Source organism: Choloepus didactylus, chromosome 14, assembly GCF_015220235.1.
Source record: "Choloepus didactylus isolate mChoDid1 chromosome 14, mChoDid1.pri, whole genome shotgun sequence".
In the NCBI taxonomy this organism is placed as follows: domain Eukaryota; kingdom Metazoa; phylum Chordata; class Mammalia; order Pilosa; family Megalonychidae; genus Choloepus; species Choloepus didactylus.
Window position 1 is genome coordinate 96,112,612 of NC_051320.1, and position 12,363 is coordinate 96,124,974.

Genomic DNA, 12,363 nt, shown 5'->3' on the forward strand with positions numbered 1-12,363 from the left:
GGCCCGACCGGGCCCTGGTAACCTGAAACCATCCGAGAGCTGCCATAGGAACTGCATCACACACAGGTGACCGGAGGACACCTGGCAGAGCTGAGGGGTGGGAGCCTGTCCCTGGGCCCAGCACCGAGAGTGAGCCAGGCCAGAGGCACCCCGATGGTGGTGGGCGGCAGGCACGTGGAGGGGCTCCTCCCCACCCAAGCACAAAACTCCCACTCCCGCTCTCCAGTCTCGACATTGACAGCGTGCGGGCTGAGCCGGCCCTCAGGCCGTGGGGAGCACCCTCCTCCCCGCGACAGCACCCCAATGTGCATGGGAGCAGAGTAGCCGCTGGGACACGGAACCTCCCACCAAAGGTCACCAGGACCAGCAGACGGGGCAAGACCAAAGGCTAGTTCAGGGCATCAAACATAGTCATTCTTCTAAATACAGAGAAAATTCAAGTAGTTTATTGAAAAACGGCTTAGTTTCATTTTGAAATATATATATATATATTTGCTTTAGAACGATCATATTGCAGCATGATTCTCATGCATTTAAAGTACTTTATTTAAAAAACATCAGCTTGAGGCAGCAAGAGTGTCACAGTCGTCTCCGTTCATCCGCTTGCTGTACAGGAGACGCCCTCTCCTCCTGGAATTCCAGTAAGAAGAGCATAAACTGGTATAAAGAGGTTGTGGTTTGAAAAGCATTTCCAAACAGCGGCAGCATTTGGTGACTGCACTCCCCTGAAGTCCAGGCTCCGCTTGGACGCTGGGATGGACACACGGCACCTGCCTGTGCCACACGCCTCCGCCCCAGCCTCGGGCAGGGTGGGCAGCGGAGGAGTCGGCGGAGTTCACAGCGGGAGGGGGTGCTGCGGGGGCGCACACGCCCCCCGAGGTAGGCCTTGGTGTGGGGCTGTGGAGGCCACGCTCTGCCTGGGGCTCGGCTCGCGTGACTTCCCCAACAGATGGTTGAAAGACAAATGAAAGTGCAGGGAGAGGAGTCCGATGACAGGGTGGGGTGTTCAGACAGACAGGATCGGGCCGGGGCTCGCACGCTCACGCACACACACGCACTTGCATGCACGCCGGCCGGGGGCTGGGATCTCCTCTGCGAACAGCTGTCCCCCCACTCGAGTGAGACCTGCCCTTGCCCGAGGTCGGGGCCGCCCGCGCGCACCGGTCAGACTCCGAGGAAAGAGGAGATGCTGTTCTTCTGAGAAAACCGCATTACGAAATAGTTTTTTTCTAAGATAATCATAAAAATACTCTCCAACAGCTGCAGCACCAACAAAACGTGGTGAGGCTGACACCCAAGGTCCAAATGCCGGTGGGCGCCCAGAGAGCAAATCTGATGACAGTGTTTAGTCACCGACTGCGCAGCTGTTACCCGAAGGGTTCAGATGGGACATCGCGAAGGACGTCAGAATTGTTTTGCTTTCAATTATAATCTTAGAAATGCAAAATCTTATTTTTTTCTAAATAGCTTATTGTCTCTACTGTAAATCTGTTTTACAATTTTAAAACATGCAGAATAATATGCCTGCAGAAAAAAGAGTTGAAATTAAAAGACCTTTTTCAATCAAAAAAAAAAAAAAGGATTTCAAATTTTTTTTTAATTGGGGAAACAGGAATTAGTGTGGAATTTCTGCCTTGTGGCTCAAACCCACCTACGACTACTGGATTTCAACCGCAGCTCGTGGATGAGCTCTGGCCTGGGGGTGCCTTCAGCAACAGCAAGTGCAGGCCGCGCACAGGGCCTCGGCCTCCCTCCCGACCCGCCTGCCCTGGCGCGGAGCGCGCGAGCCGAGCGCCTCAGACCATCGACTCCGTCTCCACCGGTCCCTGGAGAACCTCCTTCCGCGAGAGCTTCAGGACGGTGGGCTTCTCGTCGCCCGTGGGCTGGGAGGACAGGCCCTTCTGCTCCTCCTTGGCCTCCTCGGACACGTCAGGGTAGATGACCAGGAAGGTGGCCGTCAGGAAGCCCAGGAACGAGCCCACAGAGGCCACCATGGGGATGACGCGCACCGTCCCCACGGCATCCACCACGCTCCCGAGGGCCGACGCCACCAGGATCTGGGAGATGTACACCTGGCAGGAGAGGATGGCGCAGTCGATGCCGAAGCCCCGCTTGGAGTTGCCGGGGCTGTGGTGGACGTACTGCAAGAGAGAAGGACACGGTGAGGGGGCAGCAGAAGGTGGTCAGTTGCGCACCACTTCAGGGACTTGCAAGGGCTGGGAGCAGAACCTTCCCAGCAAGCACTGCCCAAGTTCCTCCCATCCCCGCCCCGGCTCCAGGGAGGCCAGTTCACCAACCCAAGTGCAAACGGACTCTCCTCCAGGACAGGCAGCAGGACAGTGTTCCCTGGCCTGTGGTGCTGTGGGCAGTGTCTAACAATTCCAACAGCACGGCATGTGCAGGCCTGGGTACCACGTCACGGCTCAGCTGCATGTGAGCCTGGGGCTGCGTGTCATGGCACAGCCGCGCATGAGCCCGGGGCCGCGTGTCACGGCACAACCGCATGTGAGCCTGGGGCCCATGTCACGGCACAGCCGCGTGTGAGCCTGGGGCCGCGTGTAACGGCACAGCTGCGTGTGAGCCTGGGGTCGTATGTCACAGCACAGCCACGTGTTACAAAGCAGGCAGGCAGGGCCAATGGACAGTCAGCATCTTCATTTTTGTTTCTTGAAACACTGCAAAATAAATCTGGTGTAGCTATACTATTATTTACTAGAAGTAGGATCTATTACACAAAGTTTCCTTTTTTACAGAGGAAACTATTCCTATAGATAACAAAAAATAGATGAATCCACCCAGAAGATAAAAAAATTCTAAGTATGTTTGCACACACAGTCTCAAAATAGAAAAGGAATTTGACAGACTACAGTGAAATAGACCAAACGAGAATCACAGCAGGAGATTTTAATGCACTTTTCATAAAACAAACAGACAAAAGCTCAGTAAGAGAAGTAGGCCAGCTCGGGACAGCCCAGGGCGGGTACACACCTGACTGGTGCGCAGGGGCCCCGAGTGCAGGGTAGGCCCCTCTGGGCCCAGGGAGCCCCTGCAGCGTCTGCAGAGGGAGGGGCTGCAAGGGGAACCTTGGCCAACTTCAAGAACTGGAGCCACACTGAGTATGTTTTCTGCCCATTGTGGAATCAAACCAGAAATCATTAACAACATGAATGGATCCCCAAATGCTCGGAATTCATTAATACCCTTCTAGCAATTCACAGTTCAAATAGAAATCACAACAGAAATTATAAAACACTTAACTGAATGAAAATAAACAATGTATTAAAACCTGCAGAATGCAAGCAAAGTTATGCTTAGAGGGAAATTTATAGCCTCAAATGCAAATAGGCTAGAAATCAAAGTAAGAAATCAGAAAATAGCAAATTAAACCTAAAGAAAACAGAAGGTAGGAAATAACAAAAGAAAGTACAGCGATTAAAATAGAAACCAAACCTAAAATAGAGAAGATTGAGAATGCCAAAAGAGCTTTGAAAACACACTGATTAATTTCCAAGAAATTAACATCAGGAGTAAAAAAAGGGTATCACACTACAGGCTCTCTCTATATTAGGAAGATCATAAGAGAATATTATAATTAATCTAATGTCAGTAAACTTGAAAGTTCAGATTAAATGACAAATTCCCAGAAACACACAACTTAGGGCATCATCTTTTTTGGTAAAATGTCAAATATTTCTCCCTTGAGGCCGAAAAACCACTTCTACTCAGCATTGTAGTGGACATTCCAGCCATTGCAATAAGGCAAGACAAATAAAATGTATAAGGATTTGGAAGAACTAAATTTCTCATTATACAAAGATGACATAACTATATATGTAAAAAATCCAAAAAAATCTCAAGATAAGGTATGAGAGTTAATAATAACAAAAGGATATACCATATTTATGGATAGAAAGGATTATTACCAAAAAACCATTAGCACTCCCAAAATTTGATCTGTATAATCAATATTTCCAATAAACAGCCAAGAAGTGATTCTAACGTTTAGATGAAAACGTAAAGGGTGAAGAAGAGCCCAGAAAATCTTGAAGAGCAAAGTTGAAGGGCTTATATTGCAAAGTTTCACGATTTACTATAAAACCACTTGGAGACAGTGTAACACACCGATCCATGGAGAGACGGGTCTGGGAGAGAAGCAGACCCGCACATGCACGGTCACTCGATTCAGGCAGTGATGGCAACGCGGGGCCGGGGGAGGCACCGTATTTTCAGTACCTGGTGCTCGCTTGTCTGCATGGCCACATGGCGGGGAATAGCCTTGAAGATGACATAGGGGAGCATTTTCATGAACTTGGGTCAGGCAAGGGTTTTTCAACTGTCCATAAAGAACAAGACTGAAAAAATAAATGGTCCTAAAATTAGGAACTTTAAAAAAAATTAGGAGCTTGTATTCATCAAGACCCATTAAGGGAGTGAAAATGAACACCACGGGGTAGAAGAACATATTTACAACACATACAGCTGTCCAAAAAGCTCATGTTCTAGAATAAAAAACTGCTATGAGTCCCTAAGAAAAAGAGAACTCATCAGAAAAATGGGCAACATAATTAAAGCAGGTGCCTCCCCAAAGCAGATATCCAAATAACTTATAAATGTTAGAAAAGGGGACACAACCTCATTACAATCAGCAATCATTAAAACCAGGAGACACTGCTACATGTCCACAGACTGCAAAACCACAGTGCTGGGGGCAGAGTGATCGGTACCCTACACCCAGGGAAATGGGCATCGTCTACTAGAACTGAGAAGACACCCCTACGGCCCAGCCCTTCCCACCCCCCAGGAGACCCGAGGGCCCCGGAGGACCGGTGAGAACCTTCCTTCAGGCACCACCTGCAGTAACTCTGAACAGGGAAAACCTGGATAAACCAACTGTGGCCTCGAGCAGAGCACGGAAATGAGTGAAGTGCTGCTGCGAGCAACCACATGGAGGAACCGCTGACATAATGGGGCACGGAAGCAGCCAGACATTCCCTGGGTGCCAGGAGTCGGACGCCGACCACCTGTGGGGAGCAGGAGGGCGTCTGGGGCTGCCAGGAGCTGGTGATGTGGGGTTATTGGACAGGGCCGGCTCCCAAGGGCGCTCTCCTTCACGAAAGTCCATCAGTCACTTTTCTGCATTCACCTTGCATTCCAAACAAACAGCACAGTTTAAAAAAATAAGGCTGGGATTTAGATCTTCATTTGTATTGCATTTGGTACGCATCTAACAGTAAATTTATTTTGCCTTCATAGTTGTGTAAGAGATTAGAAGATTAAACACAGTTTGGGTTTAGGAGGAAACAGACGTGAGCTTTGGGTTTTTTCCTCCTCGAGTTGGGAAGCAGGACCTGTGCCTGGGAGGGGGCGCAGCTGCTGCCCGCGGGCTGCCTGGTGCTGAGATGTTCGGAGACTGAACCATAAACCCCACCTTCCAAAGACTTTGGAACAACGTAAAATATTTCAGCAATAATTTTCATGTTGGTCGCATGCATTATATTCATATTGATTTCTACTAAACACCCAAGGGACACAGCCCTGCCTTGGGGGTGTGGCGGGGACAGCCCGGGGGGCCGGGGCCCGACGTACCTGCTTGGTCTCGTGGTACTGGCCCAGCAGGGCGTAGGGGCAGTACGAGATGCTCATGGAGACAACACCCATGGTGCTGATCATGGCCATGGCGACGTAGACATGGGCGAACATGGCCATGACGGCCGTGCCCACAGAGAAGCCCAGCGTCCCCAGCACGTAGATGACGCGGATGCTCAGGTCGTAGTTGTCCAGGTACTTCTGTAGCAGGGCTGCAAAGGGAGGGCAGCTGCAGGAGAGGCTCGGCGCTGAGTCCCACCTGGCTCAGGTGCGTGCAGCTACCTCCCCTTGCCTGCCCTGCCCCCAGGTCACGCAGGCAGCGCCGCCCCAGCCGGAGCCTGCTCCCTGACCTCCAGCACCTTGCAGCGCCCACAGACTTCCTAGAATCTCGGCCCCTTGGGACATCCTCACTCTGGACCCCATGACCTGGCCCCAGCCTGCAGCTCCCTGGGGCTCCCGGCCCACGTCCAAGGCCAACAGGGGACTGCCTCAGGCGCCCAGTCCTGGCGGTGGGACCCAGGTCACTGCTAGGATTCCACAACTGCCTCTCTGGGTCTGGAAGGGCAAACTCCTACTCACCATTCCTGACCCACCAGCTCAAATGTCACACCTGCTGGGACGCATCACCAGCACGCTCCCGAGAGCTCCCCTGGCAGAGAACTGACTGCCGTGTTTCTCACACACGGGCTGCTGGCCACACTGTGTCCCTGAACACGGGGCCATGCGGCGCTGAGCTTGTCATCCTCAAGCCCGGCTGAGTCCGAGGCAAAGCCGGCCTCCTCCCTCTGCCTTTTAGTGGAGAGCGGGCAGGAGAGCCAGAGCCCGGCCCCAACTAGGAGTCACGGCTCCATCCGTTTCCAAAGGCCTGTCGGGCTGCCCCCGGCACCCCCAGGGGAAGCCTCTTCACAGGCTGAGGGCTCCCACGGCCCCTCAGATGTAGCGTCTCCCCCAGGAGGGCTGGCTGTGTCCTCTGCCTGCACCACCCTCTCCCCAGGCTGCGTGAGGTGCAGCTCCTGCAGGCACTGCCCTGTGCTCCCCAGCAGCGCGCCCAGCTCTGAGCCCCCAGAGCCAGCAGGTAGGAGGAGGACAGCCCCACTAAGGCACAGAACCCCCTAGCTCCCACCCGCAGGGCTGCTGCAGCTTTTCTCCACAGTACGAGAACACATGAGTTGGGAAGCTTCTCTCCCCGAGCGGTGGCCCTGCTGGTCGGAAGGCAGAGCTGACTGTCGCCGACCTTCTCAGGATTTCCAGCCCCCAGGCACTGCCGGGGGACCACTTACCTGAGCAAATAGCACCAGTGGCAGCATAAATGACCAAGCCCCAGCAGCCCATCTTCACTCCGGCGTTGTAGGCGTGCCAAGCGGTTGAATTTGAAGGTGCCTGTTCAGGGACAGAGATTGGGGTCTGAGGGGGGTTGGGACGGCTTGCCATGGCCTCTCTAGGTAGAAGAGATCATTCGACATTTCAGCCACAGGCAGGCTGTTTATCGCAGAAGAGGTGATGAAGACTCCTGACAGCGAGAATCACAATCCAGGGCAAGAACCTGGGAGGAAGTTTTCAGTCCCCCCGGCAACCCCTCCCGGCCCCGGCCCTTTCTGGACGCGACTCTGCCATGTCCCTGTGGAGACGCGGGATCTCCCCCCACCTCGGCTCTCAGAATCAGGGCATCTGCTGGCACTGCAGCTGAAGGGCACTCTCTCCCAGGCCTCCCTGAAGGGCCCCAGAGCTCTCACTTTTGTCTCCTGGGGGTATGGCCATCATGGGAGCAGCTCAGACCAGATGCCCAGAGGGGAGGGATGGGCCAGGGCCATCCAGACGCTCCAGCCAGACCCACCGGCGCTGGGGCCAGAGGAGCCAGCAGCTGAGCCCAGCCGCAGACATCAGTGCGGCACGACTGTAGCCACCATGTGTCGGACTGGTCTGGGGCACGGCCATGCAGAGCGACCGCCTTGTCACGTGGACGCTGCCAGCACCGATGCCTGCTCGACTGAGATCCGGCTTAGGTCCCTGTCACAGACCCGCACCACACACCCGCCCACACGGCAGGCCCAGGCTGGCGGGCTGCCCTCCACGGGTCCTCTCGGCCCTGCCCGCAAAGCACAGCACTGCCGCCCCCCACGGCACACAGCGGGTCAAGGACATGCGGGCTGGGCAGCCGGCAGGAAGGCGCCGCGAAGGGGGTCTGCAAGCCGGTGTCGCCCGTTTCCGGGGCAGCCCACCTGCCGCCGTTTACGCGGCTTTCGACGCCTCATCTCCTTCGGTGCCCCCGTCCCGGCTCACCTTGGGGTCCCCCTCGAAGATGACCTGGCCCATGAAGTCGGTGTAGAAGACGGCCTCGGCGATGACGGAGAACCAGGTGAGCAGGTGGCAGAGGCACAGGCGCAGCAGCTCCCGGGGCATCTTCAGCATGGACAGCCAGAGCAGCCGCACGCTGGTCTCGCCCTCGCCCTCCTCGCTCTCCGTGTCCCCGCTCGAGGTGGTCGCGCCGCTCTGGTTCCGGTGCCGGCGCCGCTGCCGCTGCCGCTGCCGCAGGTCGTAGAGGTCGTTCATGCTGCGCGAGGGCTTGGCGAGCACCACGGCGTTGGCGCGCCGGAAGCGGTAGCAGTGCGAGCCCGTCTTGCCGTAGTAGGAGAAGGTGCTGGAGGCCTGCCGGTGGGACACGTGCCGGCGCCGCCGCGTGCAGCTCGCCGCGGCCGAGGGCTTCCCGCCCACCCTGCCGTGGCCACCGAGGACGGCTCTTGGCGGGGAGCCACTTCCGTTTGGGACTTTAGCTTCGTTCAAGTGAGTATTGAGCAGCGCGTCGTCATCCCTCGCGCTCTCCCCGAGGCATGCCGACAGGTGGGGCAGCCTGGCCGCAGCAAGCTCCTGGCTGGTGCTGCGGGGAGTGCTGGGGCAGGAGGCGTCGTGGAAGATGGACGGCTCGATGTCGTGCAGAAACAGCAGCTCGGGCTCCACCTCCAGGGCCGCGTCTGGCACGTGGAGCACCGAGTCGCTCTTGCTCCTCACGATAGCCACGTCGAGATAATCCAGGCCAAGCTCATGCTCCGACTGCACCTCGTCTGAAAACAGAGACGCGCCGTACGGCTCACCCCCGTCGAGGGCATTGGCACGGGCGGCAGAGGGCGGGGGGCCGGGCTTGGCGCCAGGTGGCACGTCGGCCTCGTCGGCGCCCCGCTCCTGCTGGGGGCTGTACTGCTCCTCCTCGATGCTGAAGAGGTGGAGGGCCACAGACACCGTGAAGACGACGGCCGCGAAGAAGAAGAGGACCTGGTTCTGCGTCTTGAACCAGTCGCCCAGGAATGTCTGGGTCCAGTCCAGGCCTCCCAGCACGTAGCCAACGGCCCCTCCGAGGCCTGGGGGTGACAGGAGAGAGCAGAGAGCAGCCCATGAGCAACACAGGGACAGCTCTTGCGGGAAAGGTCTAGGAGGCTTCCACTGCCAAATGTGGCACCAGGGACACTTCTCAGCTGCAGTTACATTACAAGTTAGGACACATGGTTTAGGGAAAGAGAGTAAGAAAACGGTAAGGAAAAACGAAACAAGAAAGTAACAGTAAAAAGCTGCCTCCAGGCTTGAGAATTCTAACCTAATACCTTCTCTGTTAATGAATCAAGAGCAGCCCAAGTTCAGAGCTGCATCCTAGACACACCTCCCTGGACAGGTGACACCGCCGCGTCCACCCCGTGACCTTCTGCTCCTGGGGAGGGTCTGTGCGGGACTCCCGGGGAGCACGTCACCACCAGGGCCAGTCTTACCTGCCCTCTTCCCACCCCCAGCTCCCACCGTGCCCTGGTCCTGCTGGGCCTTGGTGGTCAGCAGCAGACGCCACTGGCCGCCTGGCCCCAAGACCCTGTGGCTCGGATGCGCACACCCCTTCCCACTGCCCTGACCAGCTGGCTGTGGAGGCTCTGGAACAGGCCAAGCTCACAAGCAGGCTGGTCAAGACGTCACTCCTGCAGCCCAGACCCTAGCCCGCCTGCCACCCCCGTCGTCCCCGCACAAGGTTGCAGTGATGGCTGCCATCCCAGTGAGGGTCGAGCTTTACCGGCAGAGAAGGCATGGATGTTGAGGGCCATGTCTTGTTCCTCGCTGTCCACCACGTCCAGCAGGTAGGCACGGATGGGCCCCTCGGTCGCATCTGCGCTGAAATCCAGGACCACCACCCCCAGCACTGTGAGGACGATGCCGATGGGCTGCCGGGTGGGCACGTCGCCGAGGGCCAGACCTGGGCAGAGCACAAGGGACAGGACACAGACCTCAGGGCCTGACAACAGGCTCCGAAAAGAGACCGTCAGACCCGTGGGGGGGGATGGCCGAGGGGTCAGAAAAGTCATCTGTGTTCTTTGGCACGGACTCTTGGTAAAGAAGCTGGGTTTTGTTTTTTCCATTTCTGTGGCTGGGAGGGTTATTTTTCCTCTTTACTTGATGCAGATACCCACAGAACCTTAAAGAGCCTGTCTTTCTTACTTTTTTAATTGAAACAGGGGAAATCGACCTTTCTACCCCACCCACTGCCAGGAAGACGGCTGCTGGGCTGGAGCGCCAGTGAACAAGGACAGCATCCGCACGCCACGCTGTCAGCCCCCAGCTGGGCCCGGGCGGCTCTGCCTGCCTCTCTGCCCTGCAGCTGGCACCAACATGCGGTTGGTATTTACTGGCAAGTAACATGTGCTCATAATCACCCTAACAGTGGCTTGGAAGCGGTGGTTCGCAGGCCACCCAAAAGGAATACCTGGGCCTGGACCGGTCCTACTGACGCTGTACCAGCAGCACGGATCTGGTCATTTGAAAAAGGATTAGTCCCTGAAGGCCAATGCTGATAACACTGTATGAGTCCAGCTACCTCCACGGCATCCAATGCAAACCTGCGGCTACCTGTCCAATAACCTGAGGGATTCCAGACCTGTAGTGAAGTAACAGCTAAAAAGACTAACTCCTTCCACTGGGAGATTTTCAAGCTAAGTCTCTGATCAGCCTGGGTTTCCAGAAGGAGACATGGCTCTGAAAAGAAAGATCCAAATGGTCTCAGCTCACACACAAGGCCTTCTTAAGTGGGTTTGAAACACACAAAAGAAACTATCATGATAAATGAGATCACCTACCGCTGAGGAATCTGCTCCTGAATGAATCCAGAGAGCAAGCTAACCCTGAAGGATGGAGCTGGAGCTGGATGGGGCTTAACTTACTGCCAGTGAGACTCAGCAGAACTCTCTGGCAAAAAGAGGGGGCGGCAGTGGCTGCAGGTGCCATCTGGGGCCCAGGACCAGTCTGCTCAAGAGCGCCTGCCCCACCAGAGGTGCAGCTACAGGCCGTGTGGCTGGGAGCCCCTGCCTGCCACCTCGGACCCCTGCCGCCTGGGAGAGGCAGGGTGGGCCTGAGATGGGGCACCTGTCAGCCAAGTGCGGGATAGCCCTGTTGGGTCACTTTCCAGTGGGATCAACCCCCCTGGATGTGCCTGAAAACAACAGCTCGTTCTCTCTAAACCCCAGTTTTCTCCTCAGTGAAAACAGGGAGTGAAGGTGACACCCCAGGGTGCAGTTAGAGTGAGCAAGCCAGTCGCCCCGTTCCCAGCGAGTGCCAGAAGGACTGCTTCTGCCCTGGCTCCGCCGAGGAGCAGGCAGGCCCTGGGCTGGGGGTGCGGGGGCAGGAAGGGGGCCCCAGGGAAGCTCTTCCCACAGCCCATCCCCACAGGGCCTCCAGGGAGCGGAGCAGCTCTCGCCATGCTGCTGCGGGGTGTCCACGCACGTACTCTCCGTGCACCACGGCTACTGGCTGAGCTGAGGCAGGCCTCGAGGCAAAGCCCTGTGCGTCTCAGAACACCACACGATGCTGCCCGTCTTAAACGCACAACTGTACAATGGTCCTGTGAACAACTGTTTGTACTTTGTACAACTGCATGGTATGTGAATATATCTTAACAAAATTGAATTTAAAAAAAAAAGTAGTTGCCAGAAAACAAGGCTTTATTTTTAACAGTTTTGATAGGTGCCCTGAAGGCAAAAATTGTTTTCCCACATAATAGTTGCTTTAATTAAAAACAATCACAAGAAAAGGCAAAACAAAACAAGACACAGGCACGTGACACCAAAAAAAAAAAAAAAAAAAACCATACTGAACTAGGTTCTGGACATTTTCAACACTAAATCTAAGAAAAGGAGAGGGAAAAAAAACGAAAGATAATTTCTGAAATAATGCTGGAAACAGGATGTGGTGTCAGATACGCATTAAAAACAAATGGATCACAACAGGAAACATTTCCCTGTGAACAGGTTGCTGCGGTTTTCCCACATGAGCCTGGTCCGGCGCGGCCGAGCCTGCCGTGCCAGTGACCAGGGCAGGCTCAGGACCCGGCCCTGCGGCCCGTTTCTGAACGGAGGGGCCAGCCCGGAGGCCCAGGCGGGTCCATGAGGGGACGGCCTGAGTTAGTGAACACGACCCTCGTCTCACTGAGTGAAAAGCTCCCCCAGGTCAGGACTCGGCTGAAAATGTTTTGGGACCCACAGCACTCACCGATGGCAGAGCCATTAAGGAAAAGCGCGATGCCAAAGAGGACACCGATGCAGAGCGCAAGAATGAACGGCCGCCGGCGGCCCCAGCTCAGGGTGCAGCGGTCACTTGCGGAGCCGATGAGGGGCGTGCAGATGAGGCCGAAGATGGGGCTCAGGAACCAGGTGAGGCTGTAGTACTGCTCCGGAAGGCCTGGAACAGACACAGGGGCCAGTTACACACACACAGTCAGACATGGACACGCACGTGCTGGTGACATGGATTCACACG

General features: G+C 55.8%; 1 protein-coding gene across 3 annotated transcripts in view; it reads right to left on the reverse strand.

The window, feature by feature from the left end:
* Nucleotides 1-424: 424 nt before the first annotated feature.
* SLC45A4 (solute carrier family 45 member 4) overlaps nucleotides 425-12,363 on the reverse strand; it is an 88,014-nt gene continuing 76,075 nt past the window's right edge. For all 3 annotated transcript variants that reach the window (XM_037803634.1, XM_037803633.1, XM_037803635.1), the window contains 6 exons: nucleotides 12,097-12,285; nucleotides 9,632-9,811; nucleotides 7,867-8,939; nucleotides 6,867-6,966; nucleotides 5,587-5,798; nucleotides 425-2,141 (listed from right to left, as the gene is read on the reverse strand). In XM_037803634.1, the coding sequence (XP_037659562.1) occupies nucleotides 1,797-2,141; nucleotides 5,587-5,798; nucleotides 6,867-6,966; nucleotides 7,867-8,939; nucleotides 9,632-9,811; nucleotides 12,097-12,285 (2,099 nt within the window). In that variant the 3' untranslated portion in view covers nucleotides 425-1,796. The remainder of the gene's footprint in view (nucleotides 2,142-5,586; nucleotides 5,799-6,866; nucleotides 6,967-7,866; nucleotides 8,940-9,631; nucleotides 9,812-12,096; nucleotides 12,286-12,363) is intronic.